This window comes from Dendronephthya gigantea, unplaced genomic scaffold, assembly GCF_004324835.1.
Source record: "Dendronephthya gigantea isolate DGI-Jeju-01 unplaced genomic scaffold, DenGig_1.0 000005F, whole genome shotgun sequence".
NCBI lineage: Eukaryota > Metazoa > Cnidaria > Anthozoa > Malacalcyonacea > Nephtheidae > Dendronephthya > Dendronephthya gigantea.
Window position 1 is genome coordinate 1,559,178 of NW_021163015.1, and position 21,681 is coordinate 1,580,858.

Here is a 21,681-nt window from a genome sequence, read left to right on the forward strand (position 1 = left end):
CGTTACATAGAAAAACAGAATAGTATGCAGGTGCATGAAAATATGGGAGCCTAAACTCCTGGGAATGAGGCTGGGTCAGTGGCTGGGTCAGTGGCTGGGTTTAGGCCCTGTTTTGAACCACAGTTTGATCTTAATTCTTAATCTGGTGTGAACAGAATTTGTCCTAAAGACCTAAACGCACTAACCCAGACCACAGACCAAGTAATTTAATTCTCCAACTCTAATTGGTTAACGATTTTGTGAAAATTGCGATTACGTCACAGAAGACCTTGGGCACGAGGTTGGGATTACGTTTGACTCCAGCCAATGAGAGTGCACTAAGGGCTGGCCGTATTTACAGACCTTAGTCGTTTACGTCTACCTTGAGCTCAAGGCTAGTTTCCAGTTAGGAAAAGTACTCAGGGAAAGATTTCAAACGATTTCGAGTTAAATAAAAACATGAATTTCGGAATTTTAACCTTCCTTTTGTGGCTTTTTGGTGTAATTTTTGCGGGATTTTTTTGTCTGCTCTTGGGTTTCATGCTATATCTGCATTATTTACACCAATGCTACGCTCATTTGCCAGGACCACCTCGTTCAAGTTTCATACTTGGCAACCTTCCAGACATATGGAAATACAAGAAAGCGACAGGCAGAACATTTAGTGAATTTGTGATGGAGCAACGATTCAAGTTTGGATCTATCTTTGTGCTTACATTGTTTCACAGACCTATGGTATATCTTGCTGATCCAAGCTATGTTCGTCAAGTATTTATAGATAACCACAGATATCTACATAAGTCATCTTTTGTTTATGATAAAGTAGGATTTGTATTCGGTGAGAGAGCTTTCGGATATGGCTTAGTTACAAATACAGACGAGTCTTCGTGGCGTAAGAGACGACATATTATGAACCCAGCTTTTCACCGAAAATGCTTGAAGGATTTCATGTCCAATTTCAACAACATTTCCACACGATTTTTAGTAAACATGGGCAAGGTAGCTGATAGTGGTGCACATGTTAGTATGGTGGAAGAGTTTTCAAAAGTTACACTTGAAGCTATAAGTCAAGTGTCATTCAACATCAATACCAATGCAATAGAAGATCCAGAATCACCATTTCCCTCAGCAATTCGTAACTACCTCAAGGGAGTACAAGAACAACTTGACTTTCCCTTGAGCGCTAGATTTCTTGCAATTTTTCAATTTAAACTATTTCAGAAGGATTCCCAAAGAGTAATAATAAATTCAGCACGGTTTCTTCGAAAATTTGCTTCAGATTGTATTTCAGCTCGACAGCAGGCCATTGATGAAAAAAGGGATGTACCTAATGACTTACTCAGTCTTCTAATTAATGATGGTAGCCTAACAAAGGAGGAGATAATTGACGAATTTTTAACAATTTTTTTTGCTGGTCAAGAAACAACAGCAAACTCATTAGCATTTACCTTATATGAAATCTTGAGCAACCCTCATGTTGAAGCAAAGCTTTTGAATGAAATCAAAGAAGTGCTGGGTGACAGAGAGGAAGTTGAGTTTGAAGATTTAGCAAAACTCAAATTCACTGGCCAGGTTTTGGAGGAAAGTCTACGAAAACACCCTATCACAGCAGGTGCACTATCTAGGATTTTAGAAAAAGAGATAACAGTTGGAGGTTATCATATACCAAAGGGAAGTGTTATTTCTTCCAATAACCTTTTCTTTGCAATGGATCCAAAAATTTGGAAGGACCCTGAAATTTTTGACCCTGAGAGATTTGTTGATCCTGCAAGCATTCCAAATTTAAGCATGACTCATTTTCCTTTTTCTGTTGGTCCTCGAAATTGTATTGGGCAAACATTTGCAAAGTTTCAGTCCAAAGTCATCCTGGTGAAACTTCTTCAAAAGTTTCAATTTAAACTTCTGCCCAATCAAACTGATCGAATGCTCCAAAAGATGACCACGAAACCTCGGGATGGTGTCGTGTGTAAAGTGAACAATCGTAAGAATCATTAATTCTTATGGATAATTAATTTTTGACGTCAAATGCATAATAAATTCACTATTTTTTTAATTTTCATTAATAATTTTTTTCACTTTCTTTTGATTGAAATCGTACTGTAGAAGGGCATGTATAAATACATGTTTGTTAGTACAAATATGAAAGTCAAAGATGAAATTGGTTAATTTATTATTATACTGTATCCTATACTATATTATGTTATACTATTATTCTGCTATATAAATTTATATAGTTCTGAATGTGAAGTGATTTGATTACCAGTTGAAAAAGAAAATAATTGCAAGTTAATTTATGAGCAGTAGATAAAGCAAATTAAAATGGCCATAATGAGATGATTTTTGAACAATATTTTAAACAACCTTTCCTCGTGATAGAATTCAGCAGAATTTTAGGGCGGGGTGCGTCCCCCCCCCCTGAAAATCCTCCCCTGTTTTGGATAATCTTCATCAGATCAAGTATCATCAGGCGTAATATACAGAGACAAAAGTAGTTTCAAGTTGAAAAAAATAATGAATTTCTGCATTTCAACCTACCTTTTATTGCCTTTTGGTGTAATTTTGGCGGGATTTCCTTGTTTGTTCTTGTGTTTCATGCTATACTTGCATTTAATATTTACACCAATGCTACGCTCATTTGCCAGGACCACCTCGTTCAAGTTTCATACTTGGCAACCTTCCAGACATATGGAAATACAAGAAACTGACAGGCCGGACATTTATTGAGTTTGTTGTGGAACAACGATTCAAGTATGGATCAATCTTTATGCTTACGCTGTTCCACAGAGCTGTGGTATATCTTGCTGATCCAAGTTACGTCCGACAAGTGTTTATAAACAACCACAAATATCTACACAAAGCATCCTTTGTATATGAAAAAGTGGGGTTTATATTCGGCGAGAGAGCTCTGGGATATGGCTTAATTACAAATACTGACAAGTCATCATGGCGTAAGAGACGACATATTATGAACCCTGCTTTTCACCGAAAATGCTTAAAAGATTTCATGGGAAATATTAACAATGTTTCCAATAGATTTTTGATTCGCGTGGGCAAGGTAGCTGCTGATGGAGAGCATGTGAGTATGGTTAAAGAGTTTACAAATGTGACACTTGAAGCTATTAGTCAAGTGTCATTCAACATCAATACCAATGCAATTGAAGACCCTGAATCACCATTTCCCTCTGCAATTCGCAACTATCTCAGAGGAGTACAAGCAAACATAGACATTCCTTTACCTGCTGCAGTTTTGGGGATTTTTCAATTCGAAATATTTCAGAAAGATTCGCAAAGAGTTCAAATAAATGCAGCAAAATTCCTTCGACAATTTGCGTTAGAGTGTATTTTGGCACGAAAGAAGGAACTTGCTGGAAAAAAAGAAGCACCTAATGACTTGCTAAGTCTTTTAATTAATGATGGTAGCCTAACAAGCATGGACATCATTGATGAGTTTATAACAATATTTTTTGCTGGCCAAGACACAACAGCAAACTCATTCGCATTTACCTTATATGAAATCTTGAGCAACCCTCATGTTGAAGAAAAGCTTTTGAATGAAATCAAAGAAGTGTTGGGTGACAGAGAGGAAGTCGAGTTTGAAGATTTAGCAAAACTCAAATATACTGGACAGGTATTGGCAGAAAGTCTACGGAAACACCCTGTTGTCATAGGCATTCCAGGAAGAATTTTAGGTAAAGAGATTACAATTGGAGGTTATAAAATATCAAAAGGAAGTTTGCTTTCTACTTATTCCCTTATGATGGCTATGAATCCTGAAATTTGGAAAGACCCTGAAGTTTTCAATCCTGAAAGATTTGCTGATCCTGCAAGCATCCCAAACTTGAGCACAATATATTTTCCTTTTTCTCTTGGACCTCGTAATTGCATTGGGCAAACATTTGCAAAGTTTGAGTCCAAAGTAATCCTGGTGAAACTGCTTCAAAAGTTTCAACTCAAGCTTTTGCCTAATCAAACTGATAGAATGCTCCAAAGAACGATCATGACACCTCGAGATGGTGTGATGTGTGAAATTAACAAACGTGCTGATGGGTAATGTAGTGTCTGATTATTTTGCAATCAACCTACAGTGATGTCTTGAAAAGTTAGTTTCAGTTTAAACTTCTGCCAAATCAAATTGACCAAATGTAATTGGAAAGGGCAACTATAACTATAACACCTTGAGATGGTGTGAAGTTCATAGGCATTTTTAAGATTGGGTATGATGAACAATAATTTACTGTTTAATGATCATGTAAAAATTATGTGTTTATTGCTGGTGATAGACCAAGATGTACTTGATGGGATTTAAGAATTTTATTTGATAGACTAGCCCTAATTAAAAGAAAGGCTTGCAAAGTTCACAAAACCTTGTCCTTTGTAAAACATCCAAAATTTAGATAGAGGAAGTTAGACTTTGTGCATGCTTTTGTTATTTTGTAGATTTACACTAATCTTCTACACTATAATAGTTAGAACTTGCACAGCAGGATTTATATAAATATACACCATAATGAACACCATGTCAACCTAATTGACTGTAAAACTAATCGTTTTAGAAACTCGTTTTTACCGTTTATTATCGTAGCTTATAATGACTCGTTAAAGTAGTTTTTAGAATTTTTTTAAAAATAATTTCCCAAGTAAATTTCCTTTCGTAAATTCAATATTTTTACTGTGTATTTGTATATTGGGTATTCTTACTTTAAATAATTCTGTATACTTCAGCTCTTGTAAGCTGCTATCCAGATTATTAATAAATTCAATTCAATTCAATACATTTTGGTTCGAAATATACACTTTATATACAGTATATTACCGTATTTTATAGAATTTGATTACTCACAAATCTATTCAAATTATTCAGCTGGGAGCGTTTTCAAAAACAAGATGCATTTTACTGTAAATTATTGTATTTTAATTTGCCAAGTAATATTGCGAACAAATGTTATGTGACCAAAACCTAGTAAAACAAATAAAAATTTACTGTGTTTTATTACTCATTCTATTAGTATCACTGTTAATGCGCAGCGTACGTTAATTAAGCACGTCTCATTGCGTGCGCTCGCGTGTCGAATAGAAATGCGCGCTTGGTTGCATGACCGCACAACGTGTTTGCTAGATGAGCTGATGATAAGACTTAATGAGAGAAAACATTTAATAAAACAAGGCGGGACCAGTTTCCGGACAGTTTTCAATTAATGTCACAGTTGAAATCAATTAGTTGAGAGGTATTAGTGGAATTAAGTTGATAAAAACCGATTGTTTTTTCCGCCATCCTGGCTGATGCGTTGTCGCCTTGTACATCTTAGACTCGTTGCAGCTGCGCATATTAATTTATCAGCAGTGGCATATTGACAGCGCACCATATAGACAAGTGGGTATTGTTCGCTTCTTTGACGTTCGCCCATTTCTGGTCGCAAGTTGTACATTATTACAATTTACAAACTTCAACCTTGTTATTCATACCTTCGAGAAAGAGATAGGAGAGATGCATGGCATAAGAAAAAAGACCTTGGTCCATGCCATATTAAACAGGAATGTATAATAATCATTCTTGGAAAAGAAATTTTATCATGCTCTCTTGTTGCAGAAAACAACATAAATATGCTTTGAAAAGCAACATCTCGTAGAGCTGAGAGAAACAAGACGCCGAGAAAGATGGTGATTTTGCGGTGATATTTCGACTCATTGTCGATGAGTTCGAAAGGTAGAAATCGGCAAATCTTTACCGACCTCCATGTGAAGTGGGCCACCTCTCAAGTCTCAACTATCTAGTCAGTGCCCTGTGGTTATTTTTCACCCAGTAGACACCCATGCAGTATTGGAAAGCCATCGCGTTAAAAGCCGCACTGAAGTGGAGCTGTTTCCGCCTCTTCGTTTATGTAAAACTTAGAATGCCTAATTAACCCATGCCCTCGACGTGTTTTCGACAGCTGAACGACAGTTTTCTTTACTGCCATTTATTTAGAACCTCTCGCGGGCTAACATCTTCACCACCCGATCGCGTGCCGAGCTGATGTTCTTAACATCGGTGATTTTATCAACGCAATTGCTCAATGAACTAATCAACTATCCGAAGAGTACACGAATGTATGAAAACGCGGCAAACATAATTAGTTAAATATAGAGTTCTACACCATATATCATGCGATCAAATATATACGCGTCACGGCTGAGTGTATAACTTGTGGGAAGTCGATAAGTAGCCGATAACTATGGTATGAAAAGCAGTTTAGAATCAAGGCGCCTTTTGTCGGCTATTAAAGAGAGATATCTAGTTCTAACAATCCATCTTATTTACAATTGCTGAGTTAATTTAATCACTTGATAACACGTCGATTAAAGGCACACAGAGAAACCAAGCACTTGCAGGAGTAAGATTATTTCAAAAGCAGCTCTTCAAACGCTTTATATGGGAGAGGCTTTTGAATTTTGCGCAGTTGATGCTAACCGGCTGTCTAGGAAACGGACTTTAACAGTTTAACCTTCGTAATGGGAACGGGGGGGGGTCACGAACCGCGTGCTTCTGAGACAAAAACCTTGAATTTCATTCTTAAATATCAATATAATGAGCGGTTTTATTATTGGCTTTGCAGTATGTGGGTCGGGTTGACTGAAAATTTAGATACTGACAAATCCATCTTTTTCGGTACCGGTTAGCATTGATAATTGACACTAAGTAACTCACTAAGTAACGTTTCTGAAGAAAGCTCCCCGTCAAAACTCCGGCAAAACGTCGAAGGTGGGGTTAAAGAGGTTTTCCGTACAAGACGAACTGGTTACCAGCCTACACGTGTACCAAAGGCGCCATCCTTTCTACGACAAAAACGGCCAGATCGCCTCTCTAGTCTGAGTTGTATTTCAGTATAGACAGATTTCTGGTATTTTAAAGTGTTTCAAGAACTCTGCACTCATGTATGTTATTATTTACATCTGCCTAGCAGGGTAAAAGCAGTTTCACCGCCATATTCTTAACGGATTACTCAATTTTAATTAAAAATATGACCGGTTTGTGAATTTTCGCCGCTTACGGCAAAACACCCCTCTAAACTATCTAGTCAGTGCCAGTGGCAGCCAGTGCCCTGAGAGAATTTTAAATTAAACGCACTTCTTTAATTGGAAGTACATTTCAAATAAGATGAAAATTATTTGACGGTGAAAGTCAAAGAAATTGAAACTGGGTTACTTTAGATGGGTATGATTTTGCGTATATGATCTTCGCCTTGTAGCCCCCCCCCCCCTGCAGATCTTTACATGTCACAATTCGTTATCTTTTCGATATCTGTTTTAGCGGTGTTCGACTAATGGCGCCAAGAACGACATGTCTGAAAGACGTTTAAAAATTCACACCTGTATTCCTCAGCGCGTGTTTACTTAGTGTTAACGCGAACAAACACTTGGAGATCACGTTTGCAAATGATTAAATAACTAACTTTTGTCACGCCATGCGAAATTGCCACTTTAACATTTCTGATCTTAATGGTCGCGTTGTCTGAAAAATTTAATTAATCATCATTATTATAAATTCACAACTGATTCTTTTCGCGTGGCAATTTCTTCCTTTTCCTGCGGCATTACAATTTACTTCGCTGTGAAATTTTGGATCTTTATTTTTTTTTACAATGACGTTGGTCGCCGGTGTTGGAAAGAATAGTGCAATATTACAACGGTACGATGGGTTATCGTTTCCACGGCTTGGGAACTCCGGTTCGAGCTCCGGTTATCGTGAAACCGACAGAGCAGTTTGTTTGATTACCATTATGTTTTCATTTGAGAAGAGAAACAGCCGTTATTCCCATTACAGGCAAAGTTTGTTTAGGAAAAGCAAACCTGTCAATATTTTATCCGTGTTATTACCTATGACAGTTTAGTCTTCCGCATCTGTTAATTTGTGTACGATATCCTATGCGTGGCAAAAGGCAAGAAAAAACACAACGTTATACGTTGAATAATATTTGTCGAATCGCACAGTTAATTTCACAGTGGCGGATCCAGCGTTAGTCAGAAATTACTGATGCCCAATTTTGAATTTAAGTTACCTGAAAGACGATGCTATTGGTACCAAAAGAATTGATTCCAAAGAATATTTAAGAACCTCAAATTCGTGAATTAACAAGCTACTTCGCGTTAAATGCATATAAAGTAAAGTGTAAAGTATCAAATGTGGTATAACAACTGCCTAAAATAGACAAAACACTTCTCGAAGTTTCGACTAGAGGAAGTATAAAGTACACAAATATTACACAATTTATGATAATCGAATGTTGAAGCCTGCCCTGCCATTGCATGACTTCTCAGAATGTTTTCATCAACTTTGTCAAGCATAAAGAACACCACAAGTCGATTCCGCGGGAAGATTGATTAATTAATTAAGAAGACCAAATTATCATGATTTCCGCATGGAAATGAATTTGAGATAAAATTTCTCGAGACTTGATCATATATAACATGATATCAAGCTGTACTTATGATGACAAATCGGCTTTAGGACAGGCAAGGCATCAGGACACTCCTTTACAGTAGAAAAGAGCGCATTATGGCACATTGCCACCTATATAATTCCGAACGGAATGGCTTATGCAGCTTACCGCGAGACAATAGAAAATACTTCAACGCGCCAACTATCCGTCTGCTGCTAAAAGGTAAAATCCTCTTTTTGCAGAGGAAAATGGATTTGGTAATGGCCGCGTTTAATTTAATAGCACGAGCAACTGGAGTAGAGAACTGGCCATTCTAGGCACATATATATAGAAGTAGGTCTGCCTACATTGTTTTTGCATGCAGACGAGGTATCAATCATGAATCACGATTTAGATGACTGTAGGTGTTTACTGTTTCTTATAACGGGACTAATTGTATTTCGGCATGTTAAGTAATAGCTGAACAGACTCAACAACAAACGCAACCATCATGAACAATTACTGGCACCAAATATAATAGCATGTCTTCCGCCCTATATATATAGATTCGCTTGCAAACGAGAATCGCGTATAATCTATAAGTGTTTACATTATGAGGTATTATGACGGTCTGATGTGCTCATGTAATTAGAGGTATCTACATAGACTAGTTGTGAGGCGTTATGACGAATTTTGACTTATGTAAGAGCATTTGACCTGACTGCTACTGGCAGTCTGCAATCCACTTCAGGTCATTAAAGCTTAATGTTCCATGTATGGTTGTCTAAATATGTCGTTTGTGGAAAACTCTTGGATGATTTCTTGAAATTGACATGAAGGTTAAAAGCATTTTCCGTAACTCATAGACAAAATCATAATACTTATCAAACCCTGTTGTGCAAATTCTTCGTCGTAGTTTGAGGATTCGTGAAAGTTTTTATTATGAAATTGATAAATCTAGCCTTTGTATCAGACTATCAGATTAGATAATGGCACTGAAATTTTGCTAGCCAGCGAAATCCTGACTCACCCACACTTCCTATGAATAGGATTTATCACTTAGCACTCTTCCCAAGACAATATATTATATAATGTTTATATACCGACTCATTTAATAGCAATTTTTTGAACGAAAATTCAGAGACGGTGTCCCGTTTCGTCCATGCAGAGCTACCAATTTTGGCCTTCCTTTTTTTAGTTTATTGGCCTTCCAAATAGTTTATTTTCGCAATATTTTGCATAATGTCTGCAAGCCAATTGGTAAGGATCAGTCTTAAAAAATGTAAAAAATCAAGGAAAATAAATAAAATGCATGTGTCTTAGCTGATCCATCATAAACAAAATAATATGCCCGCTTATCACCAAGCCAGAGAAAAAGGCAAATATCGTGTTGATATGAAAACATATTTGATTTCTTTGATAAGCAAAATATTTACGAAGCCAGTGATTGAAGGAATCTGTAGAATTGTGTACATGCATGTCTCAACTCAATGTATGTTTAAGAAGGATTTTTCCAGCGATTATATGCCGTTAAATATAAGTGTATATATTATTGGAATAAGTGCATTGTAACATTTCTCGCAAAGTCTGATATCATATAGGTCTTTTTCATTAAATTTGTTCAAAACAGGGGGGGAGTTTCCAATGTAGCCTTTGTGGCTTCAAAATTTATTGGAGTTAGATCACTGCATGTCAGCTAGATGTGGGCTATAAATGCACCACTTCACTTTCAGACACTGAGAGGTATAAATGCATGACGTTTTCTAAGATTCAAGTACTTCTCAGACTCAGGCTTCTATACATACATTAACCTTTCCAACCTATCGATTCAACTGTAAAGTATAAAAAAAAACCCTAGAAATGTCTACTGAATAGATAGATTACCAACTAGGAAATATAGTCCTCTGCAGGAACATGCCGGGACAGGTCAAGCTAGTATACATACCAAGCTCGAACTAACCAATAGCTATTCCCAAAGATCTCTCGATATTTAGTTCTCATTAGTGTTTTTGCTGCATTGCACGCTATATAAGAAACATTCGGTTTTTCAATCCATTGTGTTTTATTGCAACTGGAAAGGCCCACGAGGCGTAAAAATGTTTACATGGAGTTGATAAGACAGCTAGGCACGTATGTTTACAGGCTGAAAATATTTATATTCCTAAACTTGAACCTGAACAAATATGTAACTATATGGACTTCTTTAGTAACTAAACGAACAATCAAAAACTTAATATTTGCATCTAATGTAAACATTATCTGATAAACATTATTGCATATATATGGTCACTTTATATATTATAGGCTATCGTATATAGCTATATATGATAAACCTCGTGCACTTTTCGTGATAAAGGAAACCGATAACTGATGAAGAATAACTGATGTTCCTCCGGAATTTTAAATGAACGAAAATTATTGAACATTTTTGAGTTATTCTGGACAAATACGAATGTTTAACCAACTATAAACAAGTATAATATAGCACATACATGCATGCACATTTCGTTGTTTACTTGTTTTCATAGTAGAATGAAGAACAGTCTGCAAGCTAAGAGTTATTTGGACACTGTACGTTGTAGCTAACTCATGATCACTGCCCCACTTTTGCCTCATAGCTATAAGGAACAATAATGTACACTGCAGTGAAGCATTGAACGAGATCCTGAGCGACAACAATGTATTATGCATGCATGTATATATTTTTGTCAGGAAAGCATAGGCGAAATTCTTTGCATTGGACGTTAAATTGATAAACTTTAATACCAGCTGCAGGGTCATTGCTATCTGTACACAGGCATGCAGACTCGCTGCTTATCAGTTCTTAAAATGCTTGAGCTTCTCTTCATATTCGTCCATGCAGATAAGTGTACATGTATCAGAATATTCAGTCCGGCGATGTTCATGCTATAAATGTACACTGAATTTCTTTCCATTTGTATTCAACTTGAAAAATGAAAGAGGTGTTATTATGTTTCTGACTACGACTGTACTGAATCTTGCCTAATTAATTCAAGGTTCAAATATGAGGGGATGTTGACTTGAACTCTGATATCACAACTAAAATCATCTATCATTCCCTAATAAATGCTTCCAATTGATGGATTACCCGGAAAATATTTTCGATCCGAAAAATTTGTTGCCATTACATACGGGCAGTGATGTTTCTGTTTATATTTATACAGTGAGGCTGCGAAAATATGTAGGAGAAATGAAAACTGTACGAGACTGTTTGTGATTATAAGACTTTGAGCCGGGACATATTTTTCAATGCTCCACAGTACCAAAAAGAACTTCTGATGCATGCATGTCGAAGCAGATGAATTAACCATTTTCACCGATCACCACACACCGATCGATCGATCCATTTGAATAATTTAGGCAAGAAATCATATATAGTATATATATAAGCCAATAGATAAGGCGGTAATATATAATGATTTAAATATTTAATTATATTACATCTCTATGCATAAAACACATCTTTCGAATGAAATAACAACTTAACTATATATATATACATATATACCGGAATCTAAGGCCTTTAAGCCTTCTCGTTCGACTTTTAACGTTTGCCCCCAAAGATCTATCTATATACGTATGCATGAGGCTTCAATGAAGTCAGGTTGGGAAAATTTCAGGCCCGTAAACGGTATGGTATAGAAATGGGTATCCATAATCAAGCACTGATTATATAAGCGATGGCAATAAGAAGATACATTGACCCGAACTCAATGTGACCAGAATTTCAAAGTATACAAGATACATTTCGAAGTGGTCATCTTGTTAGCATGTGTATAATTCGATATCATTTGGTCCGCGGTTCAACATCCAGGTACAATATATAAACAATATTAATCGTGAAATGTCTTGTTTTGGTCTACAACCAGCTTGGCCGGTTCTGTGCCTTTGGCTATGCATGCGTTTGCTTGCCCTATATACAACCCCAACACTTGCGTCTTCACCTACAATCGGTAAATCTGCAGTGGAAGTCTGTGCAAACGGGTTGCGAAGCGTGGAGCGTTCTGGTCGCTGCGAGATCGTTTCGCATCTCTTCGATGTCCCTTTTGAGTTTTGCGCGTCGATTTTGGAACCACGTAATGACCTGCGCGTTCGAGAGGTTTAGCATCTCCGAGAGTTCGTCCCTGTCTTGAGGTGAGAGGTATTTCTGGTAGAGAAAGCGCCTCTCGAGCTCGTAGATCTGTTGGTTCGTGAAACAAGTGCGCGCTTTCCTTCGCGTCTTCTTCGTTGTCGCCGCTTTGGTCGACGTGAAAATTCTCAGCCTTTCGCGGATAATAACAGGTTCTGTAATGGTGTTGAAAAAACAAATTGTTATGCTTGGTTAATAGCCATTGATTTTTTATTTTTACAGACGGTTTTGGTTAGAGATTGACAGAATTAGCACCCGCATTGATTCTGCCATACGCGAAATCGATAAGGAGTCAGTTTAGATGCAGTTCAAATGTCCGGCGTGACAAGCTGCGGCTTTTGTCAATCAGAATTAAAATATTTCAAACCTAAATTCTCTTCTATATGAACTGAATCTGATATCCACTTAATTTAACATGGTCGAAACCGTTCTTTAGTGATGAATTCGATAGTTATATAGCTATGCTTTAACAAGTTCAACATACAAACGTTCGCTGCGCGGCAAATTTATGAAATATCCAAAGCTAAGTTGGTTTCTCGGTTGCCAGAGAAAAATTCGCGAAATCGCGAGATGTTTTGTCGTAGTTTCTTATAGGTTGACAGTGGAGAAGCTTTTCTTTTGATAAATTGTGAAGCTATTCACGTCTTTCTTCTTGCATGCTCCCGAATCTATCTTTTATCGCCAGCAATAATTAAACTTCGGTCAACATTATCATTAGTTATTTCAAAACTTTATCGGAATTGGACGCGGTGAATGTTAATCCATTGTGTAAACCTCTCTAACGTTTTCAAAAAGATTTATACGAAGAAGCCACTAGAGATCGAAGTGCATGCATGTGATGTACACAATTAGAAGTTAAAGTTTATTGTTAATAGAATATAAACTCTACTTACTCTAGAGTTAGGATAATAAGAAAATATATTCCACACAATCATTTAACATGATTCATGAATGACAATTTCAAAGCTATATGCACATATTTAATGTATATTGTCAAAGGTTTTCGAAATCTTGACTTAAGCAATGACAACTATCGATGGCAATTTAGGTGTTTTCGCTCGAAGTTCATCCAAACAGAGAGCTCGTATATTTCGACTTTGGCGTCGTGAAACGAAGCGAAAATCTATTGCGCTTAAAATTGTCGGTATAAAAACCCGTCTAATATCAACAATGGTTTGCGAAGATAGTCGCACGTCTGCAAATCTTCTCGTATTTAAATAGTTAATTCGCAAACAAACTGGCGATTTTCACATAAATACACAACGCACAAAAACAAGTGCTGCATTTCACACGGCAATTTCCTATATCCATTTAATTGAGCGTATAGTCTTGTACATATATTTAACATAAAAGAACTGGATTTCCTATATTCCAGTCAAAACGCATCAAGCGAAATGACACTGATGGAAAAAAACTAACTACTTGTTTAACTTGGGCTTTTCCTGTCAGCTGACTAAACAAGATTTTGATAAACAGCCCTCAGAAACCATATAGGCTCTGATATATATGCCTATGTAATCTCTATACAAGAGCGTATTGTCAGTCGAAGTCACAAAGAAATCACATAAGCTTTTACTTCGACTTACCCTAATTAAAGTATTCTACCTGATCATTCCTTGTGAAATATGTCGTGAAGATTTGATAAACAGGGTGACAAATTATTGGCTTTGCATGCCATGTTTCCTTAATCTTAATGTACACATATTTAACTTAGAAGAAACATCTCCTATTCTATAGTCGAATTGTTTAAAGTTGAGCCATTTCTTGTTAAAATAGAAGACGCGTGTGCCTCTAATAAGTATATAGCTATCCTGCTTTATGAAAAGGTTATCATTCCCTTAGTATATCACTGAGAGTTTATAGTCCACACGTTCTTCAACATCAGGACGATGTTTCCTGTTCTCTGGTCCTCTTTGTTTAGTTTTCATGCAAGACAAATGTAAGCCTTCCTGAATAGTGCTAATTTCAGTCAAAACGTGTATCATATAAGCAAGACTGGGATCAAATATATCAACGCATGTGTTTATGCTTGATTTCTAATTGGCAAACTAGCTCTTTCAAGTTGATTCTTCCTTTTTAATTAACATACAAACAATAGCATTATCTTTTGTATGTATTTTGTACACATATATTTAGTTTGAAACAGCATTTCCTTTCCGTGTTTAATCGCATTAGGCAAGGTGTGAAGAAACATTTGGATTACAATTAAATATTTTCAGTTTTAAATTCATTAATTCAAACTCTATTTTGGCATTATTTCCACATCAACTATCTAAGACTGTTTAGTGCAACAAAACGTGCCTAAAGCCAACTTTATTCTTTATGGACTTCACTCTTGTATTTTTTCGCAGAGGTTTTCTTCGGCATGAAGACAGTTTTAAGGAACGCTCACTGAAAATCACAGCTTTATATTAATGACTGTCTTGACTGACACCAATTCAGTAGAATTAGAAGTACAAGAGCATGATTCATGGACCGAACCGGCCTACTCCTAAAGAGCAACCTTTTTGTTTTCGCATCAATTTCGAATTGGGTAGAATCACGGCGATTTTCTGATACGGTTTCGAAGTTAAATCTTATTATTGTCTCAGGCCGAATTAGGTTAAAAAGAATCGCATTACTTGAAAGAGTAAAGGGTAAGTTATGTCTGGCAATGATCTTTGAAGAGCTTTTGGAGTTTTTTTTGTGTCTGCAATTAAAACTATTTGCGAAACGATTCACGCTTTCTATCTTGTCCGAAATATTTGTTCATTGGTTGTTATTCATTTGCAGTTTCATTACTTTGACATAAGGCTTGCCGTCTTTGCTACAACCTAAAGCTACACAATACTTGCACGACTGTAGACCACAATTGCGGATTAATCCTCGGTGGCAATACAACAGGTTTTACGTATTATTCATAGTATATTTTCCGAAACTGCACTATACCAAAGATTAGTCTAGAACTGAGTGGTTTGTTTCAAATGATTGTATCAATTTGAAGCATAACGATCTTCACAATGTTGTGCGTCTGGCTAGCTATTAGCAAAGGCTGCGCGTGAATTGTAAACTTTGGAAATACATGCAATTTCCTAATTCCATCAGCGCAAATCGCATTAGGCCGCGAACTGCAGTGTGCAAGCTGTTTCCTTGTCTTGGTTGTCATATAGAAATCATAAAAAGAGCGCTGTTTAATTAATATATCTATTCCCCCCATAACGTTCCCTCGAATTATTCACGACTAAAGATGTGGTTACGGTTGAACACGACTGTAGAATTTTGCCAAAGTATCCGTAGTTTAGCTGAAGAACTGTACAAAGTTGTTCGTGTAAATTGTGTACTTTCATACGCGATTTAGCTCGCCGCATGCCCGCAAGGTGTGGGAAACGAGTAAATTGCGCCTACAAAGCTGTGAAATACAGCTCGAACAAAACAAAGATTTTAACAACACGCTGTACCTTCGTCCTGATCCGCCAAGCGCTCTGGCCTCATCGTGGAAAAAGCTTTGCTTGTAAACTCTTCCAAGGCGTTCAAAGGCAACGTGTTCTCTTCAATTTCTCGTCTTTCTTTCAGGCTCACGGAGTTTTTTGCTACTTTTGGACTAGCGCGTCTTGTCCTGCCGTTCAAAATGGACTCGATTGAGAAGGGGTGATCGTGTACGGTCCTCTTCGGCTCGCTTACCAGAACCTCATCATCTTCGGATACATCGGCTTCGTTCTCTCTCGTTTGGGTTGAAAAATCACTCTCTTCCCTGCCAGAATCCTTCATCTTCCCAGCGCTATTGGTGAAATGGTTGTTTTATCTCATAAACGCACGCACACGATGCATATAGTGCGGTAACTCCATGATAGCTCGACCGTACTTATCCTCTTTGGCCCTCGGACAAGTAGCGAATGATTGAGCGAGTTTGGCCCAGCCAATCGGAACGCGTCGTTTACAATTGATCAGAACTGACACGACGCTGTCCGAGCGATTAACCATCAATAATACGCGCTATTTGGGCCAATCAAAACACAGATTAGACGACTTAATCGAATCAGCGTGACAGACCACGAAATCGAGGCAGGAAAATGAAAATTTTAGTGAGCAAATTTAATTATCTTGTCAACAGGTTTGTTAACGAATCTCGTTAGAATCAAGGTGTAGTTTTCTTACAACGTGTCAAATCACCCAATGATTGAGGCGACCGGGGTCAGCTTGAGCCACCGGCAAAACTTTTAAGCCAACAATCATGGAACGACGCGTATTTCGGCTCGAAAACACGCTGCCTGCATTACAGATGTTCAAGTCTCGCGAGAGCGCAATCAAAAGAACTTGGCAAGCGCCTAGATAAGATAGCTCCTAGCAGATAACAGGCCAGATGCGCAAATTCAGTTTGCAAGACACCATCAATCTTTTCAAAGGCGTAACCCGTAAGAAAGCCCGGATTCTGAAACTTGAAATCGAAATGTTGTCGACACGCGCTGGTTATTACGATAGAGTAGAAAGCAGTAGAAAAATCTTGCCTAATATCTTGATATGCTGATCATAATATGACATAATTGGCTGTTTTTTATACTATGGAGTGTGTACTAAGAAATATAAAACTTAAAGCGAGTGAAATATATGAGTGTAAGGTTAGTTTTTAATCATCAAAGTTCCGTGTGGCGGCCGATTTTTTTTTCTCAATACAATGAAGAGGTGGATAAGCTTTCCTTTTGATGGGCATTTGTTATTATTGTCGAAAGGAAATATATATACATGAAGAAGACAAAATGTGTTACATCATATTTGAAAAAAAGGTTAATTAAATTAAAGTTATTTTCGGTGAATGTTTCGGAGCAAATTAAACGGGCCAAACTGAAAAATGCTCAGAGCCTTATTTAGTATGGACTGGCATATATAGTAAAGTTATCAGAATGCATCATTGGCTTTCTTGACATGCAATTGTTTTTCAGATATGATGTAACACATTCAAAAAAGTGACCTCTGCGGATATTGATCCATTATTGAGCCATCTCACAGATAAGTCCAGAGCTCTTGTTCGCATAATTTATTCGAAGAATTCGAATCGATAAACTGGCCTTGCGGACATTTAAGAATTCAACCTTCGCTTTGCCCTATGTTTCCGTCTAGTTTATCATGAAGCAAGCTATAGCAGGGTGTGAAAGTTCAGGTAGCTAATCGTCAATATACCATACATATAACTATCCAGTCAGCTTAACCGAACCACAATCTATGCATTCACTGACTCTTTTTTTAGATAACCTTATCGAGGATCATAATAAATTGGGCTGAAAATAGAATATATGACTTGCCGTGAAGTTTTCCGAGCAAGCCTCGTGGGCTTATTTATAGAGCTGCGTTTCGGCTTCTGTACTTCTATTTGATCATCTGTCATTATGTGACAGGCGTGAAACTTGACTGAGTAAATTTATGGACTTTTACTACTTTGCACATCGAAGCGGGTCCTTTAACTCAACCTACATAAGGTTTAATCGGTTCAATCGTGAAATTTTCCCGACTACGAGCGTATATATATAGGTTGGTTTACTATATATAGCTGTAAACACAAACAATCGATAAAAAACAGTTTTTAGAAAACAAATTTTAAGAAATCGCTTCGGATCAGCAGCACAAAAAAAGATAAGCCGATGCAAGTGCAAATTCATCCCCATGCATTTCTCAGTCCGCGGCACGCTGTAGCCGATGATCCAGAGTCCAGAGTTTGCATCGTGCCCAATCTCCACAAGCCACGCTTCCCATATTTGGAAGTATTAAAAGCATTTAGAACGGTGTTTTCAATAAGCACGCCGCGAGGCCATTTAGCGAGCTTTCTCCGAAGGCTAAACGACCAACGATGCCTTTCACAAAATCCCGTATCACAAAACCAAAATTGTGCGCAGTTTACACAAACCCCTGGCAATGGCTAAGCCGCGGTCTAAAAGCCTGAAGATGGGGACCTTTACCGAGATAATTCGTTGGTATTTGATGGGCTTCTCCCTATCCAATAACGGGTGGGCGGAGCACAGTAACTCGATTAGCGTGCAGTAAAAACGTTTTGTGTTAATAACAAACACGTTTCGCGTTAGACGTGCGGACAGCGTGAGGAACCAGCGTGGCTCTGGAATCCTTCGGCTGTCGCTGGCGAGTGTTTGACGCAAGAGTAAGCTAGGTTTGTCTGCTTTGTCAATGATGAGATTTTGCGTCGAGCGTTGCGCGATTCATTTGGCGATGCTGTCCAAAGATATGCAAAAACCGCAGCGAAGCGGTGGCTCGTGTTAGTCTGACGGGGATTTTACTGAAAGCCCAGATCGCTCTAATATTTATTTAGTATTTCGACAGCTTTGCCTCTTCAACTGTCAATTTGTGGGCCAAAAATAAAGCCATGAATTGGCAGGTTTAAACTATGCTATTAGAATTATTAGACTAAAACCATGATATTTATTATATAATAATTATGTTTAAAGTTTCCATCTGGTCAATAGAGTTTAGCAACATTTTGGAAAGTATTTACAGTATCCATCGATTGAAATCAAAACATAGATATATACGAGTTATATGCGGTTACGATAAGCGAATATTAATTGTGCGCTGAATACTGGTGTAGTCTTTCCCCAATAAGACATTATGGATCTTACAAAAAATGTGAAAAAATTACTTCAAAAGTACTTTGCCTTGTGGTTTATGGCTCATCGCGTCGACGCTGCAGCTAATTCAGAAAAGGTGTTCTTCAAAAACTGGTTTAGACCTTAAACATTTAGCGAACAAAAGGTGAACTTCCTGAATCTCATTTGGGAAAAATTTCACCGCAGCCAACATTCAACTATACCTTATCGCCCTGACATTCGCTACAAATTCTCAAAAAAATTTGAAATTAATTGGCTTTATATGTGCAACATTTATCGCTACCATATGGGGTCATTGATAGTCGATAAACCACCCTTATAAGTGATGCACTTGTTATGAACCGTCCCTAGTTGCATACATGCAGTTGGCTATATAAGGTTATCAATCATTGCTCGATTGTTTTATGGTAGTTGTAGCCAAGGATTAAGCTGTGTCTGAATAGCATCCTGACAAGCCTTCCAAAGCCTCGATCGTTTGACAATATCTTTACAATCGTTTGGTACAATCTCAGGACTAAGGGTCATTCTAAGCTCGGCATATTAACGAATTACCAGAACTATTCTCGACGGTTTCCTGAAGGAATGCCGTTGATTCAGTTTTCAACGATTGAGCAATAATATAGTTTACCTACGCTCGCCCGCATTGGGTGGCATACTGAATGGCATTCGCGAAAACGTCTATCGATGACAGTAATGTTGTTGATTGCTCTGAGCTCGAGTAAACATGATATCAAAACGAAAACTATTCAAAGAGAACTCTTTGTATTTGTATATTTAGCCCCTCGTTGAGCTCTTCCATTTCTGTGTCATGCCGGAATCCGGATCAAAGAGGAATGAAAGCATGCATGGGAGAATTATTCACAGGAAGTTCAAAGGCGACAGTTGGTTCCGAATGTTGTACCATTAAACTTGCTATAAACTGTGTAATGATTACACACTTCACAAATGCCAAATATACCTGATTCCTACGGCATCATGGTTATAGATCAGTACTACTCTTGGACATAATGCTTTTGAAACTTTAGACTCTTCAAAATCCAAAATGCGCATGGATGAAAGGCTTTTACATGGCTATAGTCTATAGAAAATATTTGTATAAAGACAAACAATGATATAAATCTTCGTACCATTTGGTGACAATTTTTGATCAAACTCGTATGCAAGGCCCGTTTTCGCTTGTTTTCCCTGTCGCTTTTTTCTATAGTTTTTAAGCCAACCATATTCAGATAATTATCAGATTGAGATGACTTTTAACGCATTTTAATCGTTTCTCGAAAAAAATGCAGAAAAGACTTTCGTTTGACGTGCATCAGAGTGGTGCGGATGACATATGATGGGTCGATTATCAGTTGTTAGAGCAAACAAATTAATAGTCTTTTCTATTTGAATTTGACTTTGCATCAATACAACGACCTAAAGCAAAGTTAAACAAAGCTATACTGACGAGTTATGTCAGTTCTTATATACGGGAACATTGGTGAAATTCACTTTACTTCGGTGGGACATAATATATTGATATAACAGAGGATAAGTGAATCGGTAGAAAAAACATTGATTTTCTGCAAATACATGCACTCGGATATCACTAAGGCTGCACTGGGCATCTGTATGACTGTAAAAATATTCGGTGAGAAAAGGTTAGCCCTAATGGTAGCCATATTGTATTGCATTATGTAAATCAAATTTTACATCTCTGAATTCTTCTATTCAGAGATTCGCGTCTTCAGATACAAGACGAGTGCGAGAATGTGAGAATCATCAAATATACACATTATTTTAGTTTACGCAGTCATTTCCTGCACGAAAAAGCTTTGTGGAATCAACCCAAAGATTTCATAACAGGCAATGATTAGCCGATTTTATCATCATCATAAATTGATGTCGAAATTTTTCAGTTGACAGCTATCTGCATAGCGCGGCGTTGAAACGCTTCAACAAACCCGCAATATATTGTCTTAATTAATTTTTTATCTTTTGCAAAGAAATCGTCGAGGTTGGATTTTATCGACCCCCCAAGCGGGCTGTCACAATAAACAGGCAACGCCCGAAGTGCGCGCATTCGCGGTATACATTGAAACGTGACGCATGGCGCAAAACACTGGCATATTGTGCGCAACCGGTAAATGCGCTAATGATTAGAAATCGTGAATTCTGCATAGCCCGAAGTCAAATGGCACGGATTGCGTTACATGCTATAGCGAATGACTGGCATATTTTGTTGAACGCTTCAGTTCATAATAACATCGAATTATCAAAACCTTCCAGGCTGTGAAGATTCAAGGAAAGAATATTGACACACTTTGACCTATCAGGAGTGTTGGAGATGCGCATGCAGGGCCGTACTCCGTAGAGATCTTTCCAAATTCCCATCAATCTGACACAGCAGAAACTGACTACGAAAAACTCGTTTTAATTCACTAAGCAAATTGTTTTCACTTTATATGTAAAGCCTCACTAATCAGGCACTAGTGCTTCCAATTTCGATTCTAAGAGTTGCCGCAATTATTTCACCTAAATTACATAATTGGGTAAGTTCCTGTTTAAATTAGCTGTGGTTTCGTCTTTGCCA

At 37.5% G+C, this 21,681-nt stretch overlaps 3 protein-coding genes across 3 annotated transcripts; 2 read left to right on the forward strand and 1 right to left on the reverse strand.

Annotated features, from left to right (window-relative positions):
* The first annotated feature begins 352 nt into the window (after positions 1-352).
* LOC114516177 (cholesterol 24-hydroxylase-like) lies at positions 353-2,239 on the forward strand. The gene has a single exon (XM_028535578.1). It carries the CDS (start codon positions 439-441, stop codon positions 1,972-1,974), a length of 1,536 nt encoding a protein of 511 aa, XP_028391379.1. The 5' UTR covers positions 353-438; the 3' UTR covers positions 1,975-2,239.
* A 357-nt stretch (positions 2,240-2,596) lies between these two features.
* On the forward strand, positions 2,597-4,661 carry LOC114516021 (cholesterol 24-hydroxylase-like; the record flags this gene model as incomplete). The annotated part of the gene is made up of 1 exon (XM_028535367.1): positions 2,597-4,661. A coding segment is annotated over one exon (1,434 nt), but the record flags the coding sequence as incomplete, so codon positions are not given.
* A 7,159-nt stretch (positions 4,662-11,820) lies between these two features.
* LOC114516090 (transcription factor LBX1-like) lies at positions 11,821-16,361 on the reverse strand. Its single transcript, XM_028535463.1, has 2 exons — positions 15,963-16,361; positions 11,821-12,680 (listed from the first exon to the last, which is right to left on the reverse strand). Exons 1-2 carry the CDS (start codon positions 16,270-16,272, stop codon positions 12,337-12,339), a joined length of 654 nt encoding a protein of 217 aa, XP_028391264.1. The 5' UTR covers positions 16,273-16,361; the 3' UTR covers positions 11,821-12,336.
* Positions 16,362-21,681: the final 5,320 nt, after the last annotated feature.

Coding starts and splice junctions, on each gene's coding strand:
- LOC114516177 (XM_028535578.1), top strand. CDS start 439: ATGAATTTCGGAATTTTAACCTTCCTTTTGTGGCTTTTTGGTGTAATT.
- LOC114516090 (XM_028535463.1), bottom strand. CDS start 16,272: ATGAAGGATTCTGGCAGGGAAGAGAGTGATTTTTCAACCCAAACGAGA. Junction 12,681..15,962: donor CTTGGCGGATCAGGACGAAG/GTACAGCGTGTT, acceptor ACACCATTACAG/AACCTGTTATTATCCGCGAA.